This window comes from Lissotriton vulgaris, chromosome 10 (genome assembly GCF_964263255.1).
Source record: "Lissotriton vulgaris chromosome 10, aLisVul1.2, whole genome shotgun sequence".
Taxonomy (NCBI): Eukaryota; Metazoa; Chordata; class Amphibia; order Caudata; family Salamandridae; genus Lissotriton; species Lissotriton vulgaris.
In genome coordinates, this window is record NC_141698.1 from 490,073,431 (window position 1) to 490,095,811 (window position 22,381).

The 22,381-nt window shown below is 41.4% G+C and overlaps 1 protein-coding gene across 3 annotated transcripts in view; it reads right to left on the reverse strand.

Annotated features, from left to right (window-relative positions):
- SMARCD3 (SWI/SNF related BAF chromatin remodeling complex subunit D3) overlaps positions 1 to 22,381 on the reverse strand; it is a 1,454,082-nt gene that overhangs the window by 860,034 nt on the left and 571,667 nt on the right. For all 3 annotated transcript variants that reach the window (XM_086941345.1, XM_086941344.1, XM_086941343.1), the window contains exons 3-4: positions 6,849 to 6,891; positions 6,093 to 6,215 (exon numbers count right to left, since the gene is read on the reverse strand). In XM_086941345.1, coding sequence (XP_086797471.1) covers positions 6,093 to 6,215; positions 6,849 to 6,891 — 166 coding nt within the window. The remainder of the gene's footprint in view (positions 1 to 6,092; positions 6,216 to 6,848; positions 6,892 to 22,381) is intronic.

The following is a 22,381-nucleotide window of genomic DNA, read 5'->3' on the forward strand; positions in this document are numbered from 1 at the left end:
AGGGCTGCAGGGATGCTCTGTGACGAGGTATCTTTTTGTTCTGTCATCAATGATGCCATCGGTGGTGGCTTTTTCAATAATGAAAAGGAGCTCCCTTTTAAACTCACTAGTAGGATTCCCATCAAGAGGTAGATAAACATTGGGGTCCATGCCATGTTCCCTGGTGCGTTGGTTGTATAGTTCAGTGTTCAAAATGACGAGGGCACCTCCCTTGTCTGCTTTTAAGCACTTGATAGTTGGATTCCTTGCGATGTTTCTTAAAATGTCCATGTCTTTATTAGTGATGTTTTTGTGAGTTTTTTTACGAAAATTAAGTTTGGAAATATCCTGTTTCACCAGGGTCTCGAAAGTGTCTATACTTTTATGGCTGACAGGCGGTATAAAGGTACTCACGTCTAATTCAAGTAGGTTGGTGTTGCTGGTGGGGACGAATGACAATCCTTTTTGAAGGATTCTAGTTTCATGGTCAGTCAGACGGACGTCCGAAATGTTAATGACTAACGATTTCTCCTGGTTTTCTTGTTGTTCTTCGGTGGTTGTTGGGTACCTGAGTTGTTTTTTGCCGGCCCTTTTGCCACGTCTGGGTCTGCGGTTTTGTCTGGACCTACCTCTAAAAAAGGCTCCGAGGTAGTTAAATCGACGTTACTTGTTGAAGGAGTTTCATTGGATGGAAGTCTGACTGACCATGAAACTAGAATCCTTCAAAAAGGATTGTCATTCGTCCCCACCAGCAACACCAACCTACTTGAATTAGACGTGAGTACGTTCAAACTCACAAGGAAGCTAAGATTGAAACATTTTTTTGAGAACATCGTAGACCCTGCAACTGATTCTAAACCTGATCAACTCATGGGCTTACGACCCTATAGTACCTTTATACCGCCTGTCAGCCATAAAAGTATAGACACTTTCGAGACCCTGGTGAAACAGGATATTTCCAAACTTAATTTTCGTAAAAAAACTCACAAAAACATCACTAATAAAGACATGGACATTTTAAGAAACATCGCAAGGAATCCAACTATCAAGTGCTTAAAAGCAGACAAGGGAGGTGCCCTCGTCATTTTGAACACTGAACTATACAACCAACGCACCAGGGAACATGTCATGGACCCCAATGTTTATCTACCTCTTGATGGGAATCCTACTAGTGAGTTTAAAAGGGAGCTCCTTTTCATTATTGAGAAAGCCACCACCGATTGTATCATTGATGACAGAACAAAAAGATACCTCATCACAGAGCATCCCCGCAGCCCTTCCATCACCATGCTGCCTAAAATCCACAAAAATTTGACGGATCCCCCGTTCCGTCCAATCGTATCAACTAGAGGTTCAATACACGAACCGACTGGTAAATTTATTGATCGTTACCTACAACCCATGGTCTCGAACCTACCCAGCCATATCAAGGACACTACAGAACTGCTGAACAAACTGTCAAGTCTACAATTTCTTGAAAACGAGAAACTAATTTTATGTACAGCTGACGTGAGAAGCTTATACACCTCTATCCCCCATGAAGGAGGGATTAATGCCGTGGAACAAGCTTTACTCCTATCGGAAATTGACGATTCCCTGAAACCGTTCATCCTTGAACTGATGATATACACCTTATATCACAGTTATTTCAAATTTGAGGAAAAATGGTACCTGCAAATGTCCGGGATGGCCATGGGCAATTGTGCGGCGCCGACCTACGCCAACCTGTACATGGGAAATTTCGAACTTAACCACATCTATCAGAACAAGACCTGGATGGACAACCTTAAACTTTATGTTCGTTATATTGACGACTTGCTTTTTATTTGGAAGAACACTCAAGAGAGCTTGGAATTGGCTCTAACAGACCTCAATATCAAAGATGATCGAATTGACTTTACCTGGAATATCAACCATCATGAAATAGCGTTTTTGGACGTCCTTATTAAAATCACTCCTCAGGGAATACAGACAGACCTTTTTCGGAAGACCACCGATCGCAATAATGCTTTACTCTTCAGCAGCTTCCATCAAAACTCCTTAAAAAGACACCTACCTCACAGTCAGATGTTAAGAGTCACCAGGATAGTTTCTGACCCCAACATCAGGGCAAACCAAATCCTATCCATGGCATCTAGATTCCGAGAGAGAGGTTACCCAGAGACAATCCTCAAGGAAGCCATTGATCGAACCTCAGCAATTCCTCGAACTGAAGCTCTGCAGAGCAAACCTAAAACCAGTAATGAGAGAATGGTACTGGTCTCGAGGTATTCCACCTCTAGCAATAACTACAAAAGGATTATTTTGAAACACTGGCGCATCCTTTCATCCGAACCAGACTTCGGGGAGCTATTCAAGGATCCCCCCATTTTTGCTTACACTAGACCTATGAACTTTAAGGAGATCCTTTCAAGAAGTGCCATTGAACCTATCTCAACACATCATACTGGCACACGACCGTGCCACCACTGCAGCAATTGCAATAATGTGATCAAAGGTAATACTGTCAGTCATCCCATGAGAGGATTTAACATCAAGCTTAACGTCGACGCAACATGCGATTCCTCCAATTTGATCTACCTCCTGAAGTGCCCATGTGGCAAAACCTACGTGGGAAAAACCAGTCGGAAGATTAAGATAAGACTTAACGAACACAAGTCTAATATAAGAACCAAAAACACCAAATCCAACATTGCCATCCACTTTAACGAGGCCAACCACAACGCGGCCCAGCTCAAATATTTGGTGTTGGAGATTGTCCCCAAGATTGAAGGGAGAGACAATAACAAAACTCTCCTACAAAGAGAAACGTCATGGATGTACAGATTACAATCCCAGAAACCTTTCAGTCTAAATGACCGTACTGAACTAAGTTGTTACTTATAATGCCCTGCTGGGCACATCTTGATGCATTATTACCCTGTTTTGCTGCTTGCACATAGCGACTGCACGTTTACCCTTCCTTGTTTACCTCACTCTTTTTTAATTACACAACCCATTCCAAGATGGCCACTCCTTGCACACCCCTCGCCTTAACCCCTCTTCCATTTTTATCACCCCGCTATTGTTTTTTTAAAACTCCGCTTCCACTCCGCGGAGGTTGTTACAACTTGAACCGGAGCCTTACGCTTCGTTACTAGCGTCTCACCAAGTAAGTCCTGCATGTACTTCATCTGCTCGTTTAAGGCGCATTTGCTGATCGTTTAACCCCAGCTTAACCACTCACGTTAACCTCGCATGCTTCCACGAGCCGCTAACTACTTTGTTAAACTCGCTTACGTTGAACTCCGCATGTTTCCATGCGCCGCAAACCACGCCATTAAGCACCTTCATGTTATGCTCTCACAGTCGAGTCTCACGATTCTAGTAGTTCCATGCACTGTCAATACCCCCATCCTTTTACTCTTAGTCTCACTCTTGGGCGAATCTTTTTTTATTGATTCATTATTATTTTTTTTCCTTCTAAGGGCACATGAGGGTATTTCACGGACCCGTGTATTTAACTGCAGTTATCATGTTGTTTTATCGATGGTTTAAGCTTTCATATTGATTTGGCTTCCTGTATATCCTTTGTTGCAGTGCTCCTTGAAAAAGGACGTCTTGTCCGAAATGCATTGGAGCTTCTCTCATTCTCGATGATGACAAAAATGATTGTTAATCCATTCATATGAAGGAAATATGAGATACACCTATGGAAAATGCTAATTAAATTTTGAAAACTTTCAAATTTTGGAACTTTATTTGAACACCTTTGGAATTTACTGTGTTGTGTCGTAACACACAGTACCACACAAGTGTGCCCACCACAGGGATGTGCTTACATCCCAGTAGCGCACTCAACCCCTCAATCCTTTTGGACGTATCTGAACAGTTGCGTCACCTGTAAGGAGCACCTTAAATTGATTAACTTACCCACCTTTTCAGCGAACTATTGAATTTACCGAAAGCTGTGCGCCGTGCCCAATCTCTTTTACTCAGACAGGGTTGGCATGCCAAAGTCAAGGGAATTGGAGAACAATTTTGGAATGTGAGAAATGAACTTTCTGAAGGTAACAGGCTTATATTTAGAGGTACAATGCTTATCCCTCCTGTTTCCCTATGAGAGGAGTTGTTGAATTTAGCTCATATAGGACACCAAGGGATGTCCAAGACTAAGGAATGACTTAGATTGACATATTGGTAACCTGGTATGGACTTACAGGTTAAACGCTTTGTCAGAGAATGTGGACCGTGTGTTCTTAGTGAAAAGAGTGTGAAGCCTAAAGTACAACCCCTGGTTGTTAGAAATCACCCTGAAAAGCCGTGGGAGGAAGTAGCGTTTGATATATTGGGCCCCATTCAAGGTAATGGTATGAAGTCATATGTTCTAGTTCTCATTGATAAGTATTCAAGGTGGCCTGAACTTAAGATAGCTAGAGGAATTTAAACTAGACGCGTAATAGCATTTTTGAGAGAGGTTTTGGAAGAGAGGGTTTACCTAGTTCTTTTCTTACGGATAATGGGGTCCAACTGGTCTCTAAAGAGATGGAGGATTATTTGGATGAATGTTCTATCAAACACAAAAAAAATTCTCTATATCATCCCGAGACAAATGGGACGATAGAACGTTTTAACCGGGTATTGAAAGAAACTATTGCCATGGCAAAACAGAATAACCTTGATTGAAACAATGAAATAATTAAGAAGATAGAGGTGTATAGGGTTTCCCCACATTCCATCACGGGAAGGACACCGTTCGCTTTGTTTAGTGGTAGATTACGTAACACCTTGGTTGCTCCTAATTAGGTTAATGATGCTGAATCTCAGAAAGGTTTGATGTTCTCTGATGAAGGATGGAGAGTTAAAGAAGCTGAGAAGAATGATGCCAGGAAAATCAATTATGATCTCAGAAAATCTGTAAAAGTTACTCCTGTGCATGTTGGTGATTGGGTCAATATCAGAGCTCCTTTTGAGAGAAAAGCTTCTGGTATTTTTAAGAAGCCTCATAAAGTAATTAAAGTATTGACCAATGCTGTTAAAACAGAGGATTCACATATTTGGAATCTAAACAGAGTGGTTGTGGTAAAAGAACACTTGTTGGGGCACATTAAGCGTGGTCCTTTTGTCTAGGATTTCTTCCTCACAGGAACAAAATAAAGATGTGATGCTGTCTTTGGACGTTTTACTAGCAAGCTCATTTCAACAGAGAAAGGAAAATGATGTAAGTTTTTCTCGACAGAGTCAAAGAAGGAATGTGAGACAGCTGTTACGCTTTAAGGATTTTATCCAGCGTTGATATTGTATGCTTGAAAATGTTCTATTGCTATGTTTCTTATCTAGGACTATGTTTTATCAAATGTTGTGTTTCTAGTTATCTTGCATTTCTTCTATTACTTGGATCACATAGTTTCTCACTTGTGTTTTATAAGGGCGGAAGGTGTGTGGTATTGTTGGTTTAACTTGTGCTTAATGTGTATGGTTATTGTGCTTAATGTGTATTCTTAAGTAGCACCATGGAGATAGAACCTCATGGAAGGAGTTACCTCCACTGAGCCTTGTATGTATGGGACTTTTATACTTCCATTAAACATACCTTTCTACCTTACTCTGGATTCCTTTATTACTTGGATTCATCTATTTTACAAAACCCATAGAGATGGCTAGTCTTTTTCATTCTTTGCTGTCGGGCAAAGGAACTCCTTTCCCTTAAGATCCTACTCGAGGTGAGGAATTCTTATTTCTACACACATCTCAAAACCTGGCTCTTCAGCTTCCTTTCGTTATCCAACCAGAAACAGTGTTCGGCCCTCAGTGATAGGACACCCGTTTTGGGTACTTGTACCACTTTATAATTTCTCTTAATTAGTAATCACCAATTGCTTATACTATCAAAGAACAAATGATAGCTATTCCTCAGATGCTCAATGGTACATTTCTCTTTGTTGTTTCACTGAATGGCAGAATAGTTGTTGTTTGACAACAATATAACAAGATATGAATACATGAATATATTTGTGAAAGCAGGAAAGAGATACAGAAAGCAGACTAAGGAAGGAAAAGGAAGGTCTCCTACTAAAACTAACAGAGGTACTGATAAGACGACTTGTAGATTTCTGGAGACATCATTTACCTACCTTCATTGGCCTCTTTAGTGCTTCTTGGATGTCCACACGTTTTCTCATAATAGTCTGATCAAGTTTACGTTCAAATGCCAGAAGGTCCATGTAGGCCTGAGACTCTGGAACCAATTCTCTGATCTAGAGATTAAATAACAAAGATGAGTGAACTTAATGCAACAGAACCGTTCCCACCCATTGCCCCCAATTCTGATGGACAATAATGAACACCTGATCCAACATATTCAGCGCGTTTAGTGACTGAAACATGTCGACCTTTTTATGGACAATAGCAAGTGCGGAAGCTCCCTAACTCCAGCTTCCTAGGCACGCCTAATTCTTTTAACCATGCTTATCTCCAGCATTAATTAAAATTTGCCTCAACTGGTCACAGAAGCCTTTTTATTGAATACCACACTTTTTCTATCACTAATCACTACTGCACTAACCAGTGGTCAACCTCCGGGTGGAGGAAGCATACAACTAAACCCTATGATGATGCTGTCACGTTGCAAACAAAAAGGCGGAGAATCAAGATACACCCCCATCCAAGCCTTGGTACGTGAATGAGTTTTTTTTTTATCGGAACAGGAAACGATTCCATTACAAAACCCTGTTTACTCAGGATAAGTGATCCTTCCCCCATTGATTATTTGATATTGAAACTAAGGAAGTTGAAAGGGTCACAGACTTTTCCTTCTCCCCCATTGTGATTTAAAACAAGACACAGAGAAAACATGGTGAGGTTTAGTCCAGGGAACAAATTATACTCACTCGCTGAGGAAGGATCTTGTCTGCCATCTTCCTCCTTTTGGCACTATAGAGTTTTTAAAGAAAAAGAAATCAGGTTATGATAAGAAAGCTATGAAGAACAAGGCCCTTTATAAATTCTCCTGAAACCTCAGACTAGACCACAGCAGTGAGCCACCACACATACACACATCATCTGTCACATACTACAGTAGAGCGAGTGAGAAATATCCTACTGTTTATCCATTTGGAGATATCTTTTTTTAAGCAAGTTATTTTGTTCACATGCTGGTGATAAAGAGTGTACTTCATTTTCTAGTAGCGAGCATAAGTGAGCAACGATTTTTATATTAGGGAAAGGATACAAGAATGTAAAAGATATCATCCAAGAATTGCAGTTTTTTTTTAGTGAAGTATCCCATTACCAAGTAAACTGTTCCGAAATCTTGGCATCTCTATAGTTGTAAAAGAGTCTTACTGTGTGGCACAGGTTGAAGAACAATAGGCAATAGGCACACACCAGGCCCACTGTTGCAGTAGGGTGAGCTGCAGCTGCCTGATCAAAATGGATACTCTTCGCCAGTTTTTTTATTGTCTCCACCACTACAAGAGTACCACCTCTCTTGAAATACTTGTTCTACTGGGCAAGATTCTGTGCTATATAGACAATGTCAGAACCCCTGTCAGATGGCCAAGGTGCATGCAGGGGCTACTGGGCCCAACCGTGGTGGTTGAGGTCTTTAACTCCTGATTTCCCAGGTCCTGGCCTACGATGGATCCGGAGCAACTGGGCCCAGTACCCCTTCTTCACTTGACTCAGAGGTAACTGTTAAACGCTCCCTCCGGGGCGTTGAAGGGGGAAGGAGGGAGAAGTTGTAGATACAAGTAGGTGAACACACCTCAATTCAAAGTGCACACAGTACGAACAATAAATCAATGTTCAGTCCAACACTTACTTTAATAAGAAAATGAAGTATTTTATTTCTACCTCTACACAAAGTAACAACATTCATGAGCAATAACAATCCCCTTGAGGTCGGGGCTCTAGTAGTTGTCATGCAAATCCCTGTCCCATCCTCTTCCTTATAGCGTGGTCAGGGTTATTTCACATGTTACTGGAGGTCGAATCCAGGGAATGGATGCGGTTAAAAAGTCATGGCAGGTGCAGACTCTCAACCTCGAGCCGCGCTGCCAGTTTGCTCCAGCGAACAGAGCTGCTCCAGCTCCATAAAGACAAGGGGGCTTGACAAGGGGGGCGGGGTTCCTCCGTCTCTCAAATAGACCCCAGCGAAGGTGCAACGAATCAGGCGGCGTCCTTTGCGGTCCTTGGAGGTACAGCCGGGTGGAGGCCTTGGTGTGAGGACTGGATTCACGGGTCAAAGCCGCTAACTACCGTCTGGGTGACAAACCGAACCTCTGCAAACGTGAGCACCGACAGCCCCTTCTAGCATACGGGATTGGCACAATACTCTCCACTGAGGCTCCAACTTCTCCGCTACACTCACCCTCACTACAGCAGCCATTTCTGGCATAAGGGATTGCCATTTTAGGCAGTTACAAGTTTTTATGATCCTGGCAACAAATAGTTAAGTGGTGACCACCTCTTGCATATGGGATCACCACAACAAGGGTGGAGCGGGCCTGGCACTTCCCGCATGGCGCTCACAACAAAGTTCAGGTCACGGCAGACCTCTCCTGGCATACGGGGGGGGTCATCGTATTGCCTCTGCGCGCTTGCAATGACCCGATTTGTGCACAGCCATTCCCTTGCGGTTTGCTGATGACGCCCTCCAGGTAAGGGCTCCCCATTGGACCTCTCTCCCTCCAATGCTCTCCTCTGACTGGGTACACATGTGTTGGCAAGCTGGCAGGCACTGGTGCGCCAGGCGCCAGGGTAGGTGATTTTTGTTTGCCCTAGGTGATGCCCCCTCACCCAGCAGGAGACTGGCAGGTCATTGCCCCCAGTCTGGTCACAAGCAAAAGTATTGCAGAGCTTCCCCGTCATACACAGCCCATCTTTCTGCTTGCAGGTGACACATTTCTGGGTTCTCACCATCCACTTGTTATAACCCATTTACGGTAAACCAGATGTGATTTAGGGTCTTAGTCTTTGCAGTTATATGCTGGGAGTCTGCTTCTTATGAAGTATGCATTCCTCCTTTTCTTCCTTTCTCTTGAAAGTGTGTCTGTCACAGCAGGCAAGACTCCAAAGCTGATTGTCCCACAATACTTTTAATGAGAGTGACTAGAGTTTACACTTGGATGTCAGGCACAGTGATGTGTGCATCAAAATGTTAATCCAGGGCTCCCAGCCCGATTCTTTACGATTCCCTTATGCGCCTGATCTCCCTCTGAGAGGTTCCCAGGCCCCTTCCTTGAAATCAATCAATTAATCAAAAAGCAACCCTTTAGAAGTGTAAAGGGAGAGTCACTTCTTCCCTTCTTCCAGTGTGTGTTCCACCCAGCTCGCGGGAATGCAGCAATACACAAATCTGTTTAGGGTGGGGTCGGGGAAGTGGTGGAGGGAGGATTCCTCTTCTTCTCATTGTAGTGTAGTTCCTTTATTCCCAATAGGCTTTGCGCATTGGAATAACATATACTATAGTTTAGACGTAGGACTGAAGTCGACTAAGTCTCTATCGTATATATTAAACTTAATTGTGAGTGCCAGCTAGCTCAGAGGTCACTAGAAACTTTCTCGAATAATCAAGAACGAATTAATTTCTGACACCGCATAAACATGACAACTTTGTTTCCCAAGAATAAGAAATCAATCTCTAGAGTCGCAGAAACAATAGATAGCTATTTTACTCAGTCATTCGTGCATGCTTCGTTTCACCAGAGGTGCTGAGAAAAAAGAGAGACGGGCGTTTTCAATAAAAAGCATTTATTGGACAGTATTCTTTCTCAAGCATAAGAAATGTACTGCTACAATCGTAATACTGGTTATAAAGTACAGAGTATATAATACAAACAGTATTATAAAGTAGTACTGTAAAAGCATGAAATGGTTTCTAAGCCATAATTTGCTTAAAACATATAAAATACATATAGTGATAAAATAATGAATACAAGTACTCAACTAGTGCTTCTAAAATACGCCTACCCCGGTGCACCTGACCTAAGCCTAGCACAATGGAAGAAGTGAGTGAGGAGTAGATTTAAGTTTAGTATTTTCTGCCAAGAATCTATTCAAGAATTCTCTAAGGGTCTAATCAGCTCCGTACCTTGGTTTAGAATGAAGGAGGTCTTGTATCTCTCTCTTAGGACTCTATTTCCCAGCAATCCGCAAGGGTAGCCTGGAAACACTGGAGCTGGATTTCTCAGCAGGAGAAAAGACAGCGTCTTTCAGTGCGTCAGCTGGAGGGTCGGCTTCCTTCAGCACTTGCTGCTGCAGGGCGTCGGGCAAGTAGTTAGTCGATCTGCTCCAAACCACTGTGTGTTTTTCTGGGCAAATCTAGGCATATTTATACTTTGAAGGTGCCGAGCTTGACATGTGATTGGACTTAATAACGTCATCAAAGACTCAGTTCTTCGAAAACTCCATGATTTCCTAGATAAATTAGTATTCAGGCAGGGGGATGTCCCTAGCTGCTGAAGGCAGGTTTTTCTAAGAAATTGTTGTTGATTCTTGGAACTTAGTGGAAGTATCCATACCGTATTTGTGCTGCATAGGCTCAGTCTAAATATGGTAATGATTTCTATGCCTATATAAGGATTGGATAATGTATAACTATATAAGGGCATGAATCGGAAAAAGTTACACTAGGGTCCTAGATTCGTTTACAACACCCACTCCACGATTTTCAGTTCAATAAAACTAAACGTATATGCACTGAACATATCTGAAGCAAGATTTTACAATCCCACCAAACATACAAATTACAAATTGCATTTGAAAAGGCTTGTTTAAATGTGACCATTGAAGACTTGTATGAACAAACAGCTCTCTATAAACATGAAGCATAGTGTAGGACCATACATTTTATTATTCATCAAATATAAAATTATAATCATGAAATGTCTCTCAAGTTTACAGAATTTTTTTTTTCGAGACCATAGCATAATATTTTGTTATGATGATTAGGCCAATTATTGTCATTCAGGAAGTTTTCAAAAGAAATCTTGTTCTCTAAGAATAGTTCTACTTTAAGCAGATTACTCTGTGCCAAATGTTAAAATATTTATCGCAGAAACGTTCTCAAGTTAGATGGTTTGTTTTTTAAAAATGAAGGTCGAATTTCAGAGTTCAGGGAACGCTGTGTGCATGAATCAAAAGTTATTCTAGGTGTCAGGAGAAACATCAGTTCATCTAGGCTGGCAAAGAAACCGTCCACCATAGTAGGTGAAAGTGGAACTACTTCAGTTAACAAGTCAAATGTGCATAGATGAGGATCATTGCCATCAGCGTTTGATGCATTAGCAATGTCTGCAGTAGGCGGTACCTGTGTGCCTGTAGTTTCTCGTATCTCACCCTCAGTTAGACTTGCTGGTGAGACCTCAATGAATGCTGTCATCAGAATTGGCAGCCGTTGGGGGCAACACGATGCATGAGTCGTTACCGGATCTAGCAAGGCATCAACATCCGATGGCAGGACTGATGGAAGTGTAAGACAAATGTCCAACACGCATTCTTCTCCGCAAAGCAGGCATCGTAGAACAGGTAAGATGCAATCTTGCCAGATTGGTCTGAACGATAGAAACCAGGTTGTGTTCAGATCTCTTAAACGAGCTAAGCCAAGAATCTGTGTAATTCTCTCACGATACCTCATGGCAAGGAGGGTCCCTTCCATGGTAGTCTGGGTATCGCCGGTGACTGGACTTGCCATATCGGAGCAGAAGGAATAAAAATAGAATTCCTGCTACGAGTCCCAAGATGAGAGGCAGGCCGCCGAACACAGTGCACGAAATTTGGAAAAGTGCCGAGGACTGCTTAGAATGGTGTTATCAGTCCCGAAATAATTGTCTTAAATAAATGTGCGATGCCGCTGGTATCAGACATGTTTAAGATTTGAATTAACATTTCTGCGAAATGTACTGAGCAGTTTGTTGATAATAATGCATGTATCTCTGCAGAAGTCCTTGCAACTTGCAGATCATACGTCTCTCTAGACGAGTCAGTGGCACAGTTTTTTGCAAAAGAATGACTTTCATTCTGCTTAAAGTATCAATTCATATAGAAGAGATATTCTGTGAAGGCCATAATTCCATCTACCTGTCTGTCTTGCTCTTTGGATACAATACTTGCATACAACAAGTGACCCTGGATGCCACACTAACGAGATAAGTTTTTCCTTGCAACATGCCACAACATCTGTGGTCATTGAGCATAACGTAGCTGCCATTGGATAGCTGCCTGAAAATTGGTTCTATCACTGTGGAGGGTGTACCATGCAGGTGGCAAGAGAGGTTATGCATAGAACCGTCGCTGGCTCCGTGTAAATTAATGCCTTGCCACAGAAGTGTACCACTTAGTGACTTCTTTCAATTTTTACCACTAAGGAATACCTCTTTTCACTTATTCCAACATTTGTGTGTGTATGGTAAAGTCCAGGTCGACTTAATGTATTCTTTACTCAACCTTTCATACAGGCCCGCTGGAATATGTTGTAGACAATACTGAAATTGGAAAATCGTCACTGGTATCGTAATGGTGCCATGTATTATCCATTCAATGACAGGCTTCTCAGAAACTGTCAATGGTAATCTTTCCAGTTTTTCAATGCTCAGCACCGTATAATCTGCTCCTTTTTGTGCCAAAGAAATGTGTTTATCTGTAAGGTAAATACAGAAAATAATGACATTGTATTGATTAGATGCCATGGCACGTAGCCTGACGGAGATTTTGTCACGTCCAGCCTAGCTGCATTATAGAAGGTAATTGAGACTGGCCATGCTGTAACATTAGCAAGTTCTGCTCTAATATGTCAATTGCAGATGATAGAATGCTGTCCAAAGAATATATTCTGGAGGACAGAGTCGTTAACCCATTGTCCACTGCAGAGAGTGCTTTCTCCAAATTAATACGATCAATTTCTCGTATTCTTTCTGCAGTTTCTATTTGCGTTATTTTCCAAGCTTCGTTGTACGCAGCGTATATACCCGCGTATATGAAACGTTTTTGCCGGGGTTTGCGAGGCCCCATTAGCAAATCTCACAAATCATTGCTTTCTTTAAGTAACGATGAGTGTTGTTTGATTTCCGGAAGTGTGGATGTCTGTAGCCACTCAAGGCATAGTTTTTCTACACTGTATGTTGTTACTATCCCTGGATGTTGTCTCTGGGAATATCTTGGATCTGGCCTGTTCATTTTGAACCCCTGTGTTTTGTTCAGGAATCTATCATGACAGTTATTAGTGTCTGTGGGCCAGATTAACCATTTTCTCCAAAGAGGATCAGTTCTGTTTTGTTGTAATATATAAGGTACATCTACCTCCTCTTCTGTAGTATCATTACTGACAGATGTGGGTTGGGTATTGACGGTTTATTTAAATCTTTTATCTTAGCCAGGCCAAGACAAGAGGTTTGTTGAACAGTGTCATTTAAAAACATTATTTGTTCTGGTATAAAGCAGGCTCTGAATAGGGTTTCTAAACCTTGCATCTGCCAGTCTTTCGTGCCCCAGACAGTTTTTGTCTCAATGTTGTCTTTCCAAAAGTCAAAACTTAATGTAGACAGCTGAGCATAAAAGTTTGCAGAATAAATTTGTTTAGTATTGGTCAACATTGTTTTCATTCCTGTCTTATTTATATATTTGAAATAAAACGTTTCTGGATTTGTAATATTAAACCCTATGAAGTATGGACATTTCTCATAAAATGTCTTTGAGCTGCCTTTTGGTGGTGTTGGACAATGTTCCCATTGATTATATGTAAAAACATTCCTAGGACTCGCAGATTTATGCAAATAATGGTGATCATAATGATTAAACCAATACATTTGTTCATAATCTGATGAACCTTGTAAGTATTCATGTTCTGTAAATTTAGCTGACGTTTCTAAATCTGACATCATATGATTAATAGTCTCAAAGTCCCAATCATCAGAAAATGTGCTAGGTGATACAAAGTCACTTAAAGAAATCTTGAACTGGTGTGGAATCTTTAGTAGCTCCACTGGGCCATAGATATCATCAGTTCTATCCCATGCTACACCACCAGGTATAGGAGCGGCTGTGATGTTCACTAATGATAGATCTCTTCTTTCACGATGGGGTGATTTTTGAGGTTTCAGGACCAAGGTGATTTTCTGACTTGCTGTGTCCATTGTACTATATTTTCCATCTATAATTTTTCCCATGCTTAAAACCAAAATGAGCCAGAGCAGGAGGAAAAGTACACCTAACACCATCCAAAATTCAATCCATGGTGAAACCAGATATATTTTCTCAAGCTGATGAAAGAGTTCTGTTATTTTTTCTTTGAAAGTTTTATTTGCTGGCGTTTCTTCGTGTTCACTGAGATCCTCAGAAAATGTATCAAAGTTGATGAAATAGCCAGAGGCAGTTCTGTCAATTGTTGAAATTGCATCAGGATTGTTATTAATCTTTGGAGTTGCTTCTTCCTTTGTCATATTGGTATAGTTAGAGGCTACATCATTGTAGACTGGTGTTTCTTGACAAACTGTTATTTGGATCTCAAGAGGCACAAGTTCCATGGCTTTGTTACATAGTCCTTCTTTTCTTACTGCAGGTTTATCAAAGGTGATAAGTCTTTCAGTTTGAACCTCTTGGATAGTAGCGAGATTTGGTCTTCTCCTACATCTTGGGAGTCCACTGGGCCTACTACTTATTATTGGCCACATGTTTGTGGTTTGACCAGGTCAAGGGATACAACTCTGTTCTCCCTTTTACCAGCAAGGGGCGGTAGTACTACAGATCTTGTTCCTTGCATTGCCAAAACAGGTACTGCTTTTCTGCAAGAAGACCCAAATTCCTTCTTTACCGCAGTTTTTTCCGTGACTAGATCCCCAATCTTTGGAATCCAGACAGGCCTTGCTGGGACTGGTGGTTTATCTTCAGTGGTCGTACGCTTCTGTATTGTGTTACTCAGACTTCTTCTTGTTTCATTTAAGTTCTGTAAAACAGCCAAACGATCTTTGACATCAAAGAGTTTTTGTTCCACCAGTGAAGTTTGCCAATCGAGGTCTTCGATTATCATTCTAGTGCCAAATAGTAATTCATATGGAGTGATTCCACCCAGAGAATTTCTTGGCAGATTATTAAGACTACGTTGGACACTTATTAGATGTTTGACCCACCCATTACCCAAACCTAATACCTTAGCTGTTATGGATTGCTTTATGTCATGTTTTTTTCTTTACACTACCGCATTACCCTCAGGATGGAAGGGACTAGAATACCGCAATGCAACGCCCAAGCTAGTCATAACCTCCTTGTAAGCTCGAGAGCTAAACGCAGGACCCTGGTCAGAATGTAGCGCGCCGATTGCGCATGTGCTGATAAAGACTCGCAAATCCTTTATAACAGTTCTGACGTCAGCCGAGCGCTGGGGCCACATCCAAATAAATCTTGTCCTAGTAGTTGTGGGACTGCATCTGGCCATTGTGACGTGTGCGTGTAGATAGCCTAATGCTGTCTAGCAATGGTATCTGAACTGGGCTGGCTACACTGTAGTCAGGTATCTGGTTGTCTTCAAAGCTGTGATCTCTGTAACAGACATCGCAATTAATTCCAAATTCGTAAACTTGAACACTCATTCCTGGCCACCAGTACATCTCTTCTAATTCTATTAGAGATTCTAAGATCCCGTGATATCTCAGACCTTCTCCCATATGTGCTACTTAAACCAAGTAAGCTCTACGCTTCCTGTTTAAAATTACTCTGTCCCCCTCTCCAGAGATTCGACCAAAAGGAACGGAGTTTGCATCAATTATGTATGTATACGTGAGTGGATAGTTTAGAGGTAACACTGCATGATTCACCATCTATTACTCTTATGAGCGAGCGATTGTAGCTACGGAAGCCGTTTGCACAGCTGCCTTCGCGGCCTCATCAGCCAATGAATTCCCTGCAACGTGAACACCATCACGCTGATGACTCAGTGTATGAATCACGTGAGTCTTTTGTAGTTCTTTCTTTAAAAGAACTATTTATTCCCAAAGCATTTTATGCTTGATTATGCCACCTTTTGAATTTTTGAACCCGTTTTTAACCAGGCTCTGCAAGTTTTTGTTGTAAGATTCAACGCAGAAATACGAATCGCACGCTATTAGTGAAAGACTGTAGTTCAGCTCGCTGAGCTGTACAGTCTCCGAGTGATTTCGTTTTTGTGACGTAGGTCTACATTTGCCTTCGCGCCAGCGACCTTTAACAATCGCGCACACAGCACTATAGGCTTGTTTACCCCCAATTGCGGGCTGTACTGATCTGTCCATATAGATTATACAGCCGTAATGTTCCAGAGGCAGAATCTCGGTCGGCAGAGGACATTCGTATTCGTATTTTAGGAATTCTTGTGTCTTCAGATAGGGGTCAAAGACGTATTCAACGTCTGTTGCAGCAGTTAACCCATTGTATCCATCTCGGATATAAAGCTTTAGCATTGGGAATGCTTTCTTTCGTCACTGCTTCTAAAGCAGGCACAGGTGTAACGATCATTATGTGTTTACCCTGTGCGAGGGCTCTCTCCTTTTCTACTGCAGTTTGAACCGCCGTCAGAATTATTTCTGTAGAAGTGAATTTTATTTCAGCTTGTGTGTACAAGTGTGATTTGTAAGCCATTGGTACCTTTTCACCTTCATTAAAGGTCAGGTATGTGAATCTGCATCTCCCTGGGATGATACGGATCACAAGGTTGCGCACATTGTCGCATGTTTCTAACTGTGTTTTTGCTAACATGTCTGTTTGCACTGAACACAAAATTTCTTGTGTGTTTGAGTCCAATTTGTTGGTTTGAAATCAGGTTTGATTAGTTTGTAGAGAGGTTTAACCCTTTTTGCGTAATTTAGAAAAAAAGTTCTTCCAAAATTCAGGAAACCTAGAATTGATTGTAAGTTTTTCAGCGTTTTTGGAGCAGCGCACATTTTTCTAGAAAGTTAGCTGCCAGGCTTTTGCCTTCACTTCATAACTCGTAGCCTAGAAATAGGACGTTGAGCTGGACAATTCGTGATTTCTTAAAATTGAATTCATACCCTTCAGAAGCGAATCCAAGTATTATGGTGTTTACCCTTTTCAAGTGCCTGTCCAAGTCGTCATCTGTAAGATAGATATCGACATATGATAATGCCTCATCATCGTACATTTGTAGCAACTCTGTTACTCTGGCTGAAAATAACCCTGGACTATTCTTGAATCCTTGGGGGAGACGGCAAAATTGTCGCTGTGTTCCCATAATTGAGAAAGCAGTCAAATGCCTGCTTTCAGGTAAAATGTTTTAACAGAAAAACCCATTTGAAATATCTAATGTGGTTTTATATTTTTTCCGCAATATGTTATTCATCAGTGCTGCACTATGTGCATTTTGTATTGCAAATGTTTTGCAACAGGAGTTTAAATGTCTGTAATCCAAAACTAGATGATATGAATTGTCTGGTTTGGAGACAGGAAACAAAGGATTGTTCATTGACGAGGTGCATGTTTCAATCACCCCTTGGTATTCAAGTGGATTTAAAATCTCCCTGACTTGTTTTTTAGCTTCTTGCTTAACTGGATACTGCCTCTGTGCAGTAGGTTGATTTTTTAACTGGATTTTATGGTGAGGAGAATCCTCATCCCATCCTGCGTGATTTTTATATAATGCTGGAGCCTAGGCCACAGCATTTTTAATAGAAATATGATTTGAGAAGGGTGGCATAATTATCTCTTCGCCATGTGGGCACACCCTGACAAATTCAGGTGGCCAGTCTTGTTCAGCTAGAAGAATGTCATAGCATTTAGAGAGCTTCTCCCAAAAGAGTGCTCTTATTTTTCTAGTTATGTCCCCCTCCATCCGGGATGTTACTTCATATAACTTGTGGGGTACACTAACCCTGGTGTCGGCAGTTTCAACTTGAATTCATTCATTCAAGTCCACTGTCTCCAGATATTCCATCAGGATCCTGCGAACTATGGTGACTTCTGCTGCGCTGTCTAGCATTGTCTGAGCCCACTCCCCGTTCATGAGTTGTGTCCTCAAGATCCTCAGCATGTCTGATCTTTACGCTTGCTACCTTCTATTTGGTGAATTGATTTTTCTTATTTTTTGGAACGTGCTGTTCTTCTTTGGACTTCACGCGTTCCTCTTTCTGTTCTGTTTGTCCTCTCCTCTCGGATTTCTGCGAGGAAGTCTGAAAGGTACGAGAGGAACGAGTATCAGTATCTTGATATCTATTAGGTTTTCTTAGAGTATCCATATTTCTAAGGTTATACCTTTTTTCAGAGGGCTCCCGTTGGGGAGACCTACCTCCCCTTTGGGGAGATCTTCCTCTGGACTGAGAAAGTTTCTCTTTAGGAAGTGTCCTTTTGCTGTTTTCCCACTTCTTTTTAGGAGTAGGGAGATTATTTTTAATAATCACTTTTTCATGATTTTCTGCTCATTCGGGTTTTACTGGTTTCCCACCCAAACTATCTCTTCCTAGTTCTTCATATGATTTTTCAATAATTCTTGCAAACTCATATGGTTGGTCTGTTATATCTGTTTCTTTTAACTTTTGGCGGATTGCCACGGATGCTGCTTCACCTTTAATGTTAGCTAATAATATAGCTGAGACCTGTTTGAAATTGTTCAGTAATATCATACCCAGATTTAAGGCCGGTTCTGGACCGTATTCATTTTGAATCTGTCTCAGAACATCTGGTATTACCGCCATGGACGGTACACCATGTGTTTTTGTGTAGATTGAAGCAAAGACTGTGCCCCCAAGTGTCACAGTACTCCACGTGTGGTGCTATCCCCATTGGTAAAACAGATTGTCAGAATTCTGTGTTTCTCATGAGGTGTACTAATAGAGAATACTGCCTCAATTTTGGTCCTTACCAAAACTGAATTTGTTCCCTTTTGGCAGGCAATCTACCAATGACTGATTATATAGTTTGTGGTGTGATTTTGTTTGTGTTCCCCTGGTGAGGGGTGTGCTGTGGAATCCTTACAGTAGGGTGTACTGTTAAGGTCCGCTTGACATATTGAACCAATTGTCTATCTATTTTAAATAACTGTTTCAGCTGGGCTAACAGTTCTCGACCGCCATATTTTGTATGTCAGGATGTGGTGTATAGCTGGCTAGTACCAGCCATGCAGCTCCTGGTCTACCTAGTGGACCCAGCCTGGTTATGTGCTTTTCATGTTTTAGGGCGCCTTTAAACCAGAGTTGATGCTCTTGGTAAGTTAATGGAATTTCTATGTCCTCATAAGGAACATATTCCTCTGGAGGTTCCTCTACTTTGTAGTAGTGGAACTCGTGTGTTACTACATCTGCCGGAGGAAAGTGAATCCATGAATAGAATACCTCTGTTTGCCGATATTCATGTGCCTCTATAACAAAGATTACTTTACCACCTCTTGCTGATACTCCATTATTTATCAGTTTGTAGGTTATAGTTTTTCTTACATTTACTGGGATGTTTATAGCATCCGGGTCATTGTCTGGCCTATTTCTTTCATCTAAAACTGCTTGAGCTGCAGCTGCAACTCATTCTTCGTCAGACATCATTATTTTACAGACTGAAGAGTTTGCAGAATAGTTTCAAGGAAACAAAGATTAGGTGCACAATATTTTGGAACACTGTATCCTTCAACGTTGAAAAAAAAAAACTAATATATAGGATTTTCGTCCTACTCAGTTTTGACGGATATTAACCTTTTACCCTCTCCAGAAGTCTATTGGAGTATTTTACGGGAAAAAGGGGTCTGTGTGAAAAGCACGACTGAGTTACTCTAGTATCTAGCGTTAAATTATTGCCTTACCAAACGTTGGGCACCATGTAGTGTAATTCCTATATTCTCAATAGGCTCTGCACATTGGAATAACATATACTATAGTTTAGACGTAGGACTGAAGTCGACTAGGTCTCTATCATATATATTAAACTTAATTGTGAGTGCCAGCTAGCTCAGAGGTCACTAGAAACTTTCTCGAATAATAAAGAAGGGATTAGTTTCTGACAACCGCATAAACATGACAACTTTGTTTCCCAAGAATAAGAAATCAATCTCTACAGTCGCGGAAACAATAGATAGCTATTTTACTCAGTCAATTGTGCATGCTTCGTTTCACCAGAGGTGCTGAGAAAATAGAGAGACTGGCGTTTTCAATAAAAAGCATTTATTGATCAGTCTTCTTTCTCAAGCATAAGAAATGTACTGCTACAATCGTAATACTGGTTATAAAGTACAGAGTATATAATACGAACAGTATTATAAAGTAGTACTGTAAAAGCATGATATGGTTTCTAAGCCATAAATTGCTTAAAACATATAAAATACATACAGTGATAAAATAATGACTAAAAGTACTCAACTGGTGCTCCTAAAATAAGCTTACCTGACCTAAGCCTAGCACAAGGGAAAAAGTAAGTGAGGAGTAGATTTAAGTTTAGTATTTTCTGCAAAGAATCTATTCAAAAATTCTCGAAGGGTCTAATCAGCTCCGTACCTTGGTTTAAAATGAAGGAGGTCTTGTATCGCTCTCTAAGGACTCGATTTCCCAGCAACCCACAAGCGTAGCCTGGAAACACGAGCTGGATTTCTCGGCAGGAGAAAAGACAGCGTCTTTCAGTGCGTCAGCTGGAGGGTCGGCTTCCTTCGGCACTTGCTGCTGCAGGGCAACGGGCAAGTAGTTAGTCGATCTGCTCCAAACCACTGTGTGTTTGTCTGGGCAAATCTAGGCATCTTTATACTTTGAAGGTGCCGAGTTTGACATGTGATTGGACTTAATAACTTCATCAAGACTCAGTTCTTCGAAAACTCCATGATTTCCTAGATAAATTAGTATTCAGGCAGGGGGATGTCCCTAGCTGCTGAAGCCAGGTTTTTCTAAGAAATTGTTGTTGATTCTTGGAACTTAGTGGAAGTAGCCATGCCGTATTTGGGCTGCATAGGCTCAGTCTAAATATGGTAATGATTTCTATGCCTATATAAGGATTGGATAATGTATACCTATAGAAGGGCATGAATCAGGAAAAGTTACACTAGGGTCCTAGATTTGTTTACAACATTATGTCTTCAACAGACAGGCTTGGGGTTTCCAAAATGGAACCCAGTGTCCTCCGTGTAATGTAACAATTGCAGGGACACTTTCACTCAGTGTACCTTTACTTCACACATATTCTCTAGTACTCTTACCCCCATGTATTGTGCCACCACAGACGTACATATATTCAGCAAACACATTCAGTCTGTGAGTACTAGTGGTAGCCTTTCTGTATTGTACAAACATGTGTTATTTGCAAACACACGCACTGCAAGCACACACACACTCCCCATCAACATCCTGCACAACACTTAACTTTCATTCATTGTACTTCTCGCAAAGAAATAAACGCTGAGTACCAACTTCAAGTGCGCACACACTGCACATCACTACATCTCTCATCCAATGTATTTCCTGTAGGTATGCATACCCAGTACATGGACAAACTACACATATACTACACAGTACAGGTCTAACCCTGTACTGTTTGTACTCTTTCCTAGGCACACATACGTCCAGTCCAGCACAGTGTCACATCTGTGCTGCACTCCACATCCACCTAAGGTAGGCCAAGGGTGAGTTAAGAACACAGCAGTGGAACTTAAAAAAGGTGAATGAGCCTGTAGGGCTCACTCCGAGTGACATGTTAGCAAGCATTGGCAAAGCCAAACAGGTGTTGCCTATGGGCGAGCTACTAGTTTTGTCAGTCCGATGGGTGTGGTGAATGGGAAGGAAGGTAAATTAGTGGAGAGCTGGACGGTGCAAAATAAAATCGATATGAAGCGTCCAGCGTTGGCGGCCCCTCGGTTCTTTTTTGTCTGCTTGAAGAGGGGAGAAGAAATGGACGGGCGGGTGGGGTTAGGAGAAACAGGGACTGGGTGGGTGGGGGTTAGTTGAAACAGGTACTGGGTGGGTGGTGACTAGAAGAAAGAGGTACAGGGCCTATGAGTCTGGAGAAACTGGAACAGCGGTGGATGGAAGGAGAAAAAACAGGGACTTCCACTATTATCTGAGCTTTGGTCATTTTACAAGAGAGCGTAGTTATGAATTGTGAACAGCTGAAAGCTGACCAATACCCAGACTGCAAGAAAGTGTCTGTTTTAGAAAACATTGGGCCACAGGACATCCGCGAATGACATTTTTTTTTCGAATCAAAATACTTTATTCCCAAGAAATAAATGTTCTTTGAAATATTACACACATTTACCAATTCACAAAAGTAGACAAATGTAAGTAACCTAACAACAATACATAGCTGCATGATTCAACCACACATACTTACAAGTTGTAAAATTATACAGATTATACAAATACAAGCATAAGAGAATTACATTTTCTCCATACCAAGGCTCAATGACAACCCTTATCTGGTAACGTTCCCAGGATGTGCAATTCACTCCCTATTGACCTCAGATGCAATCCCTCCTTCT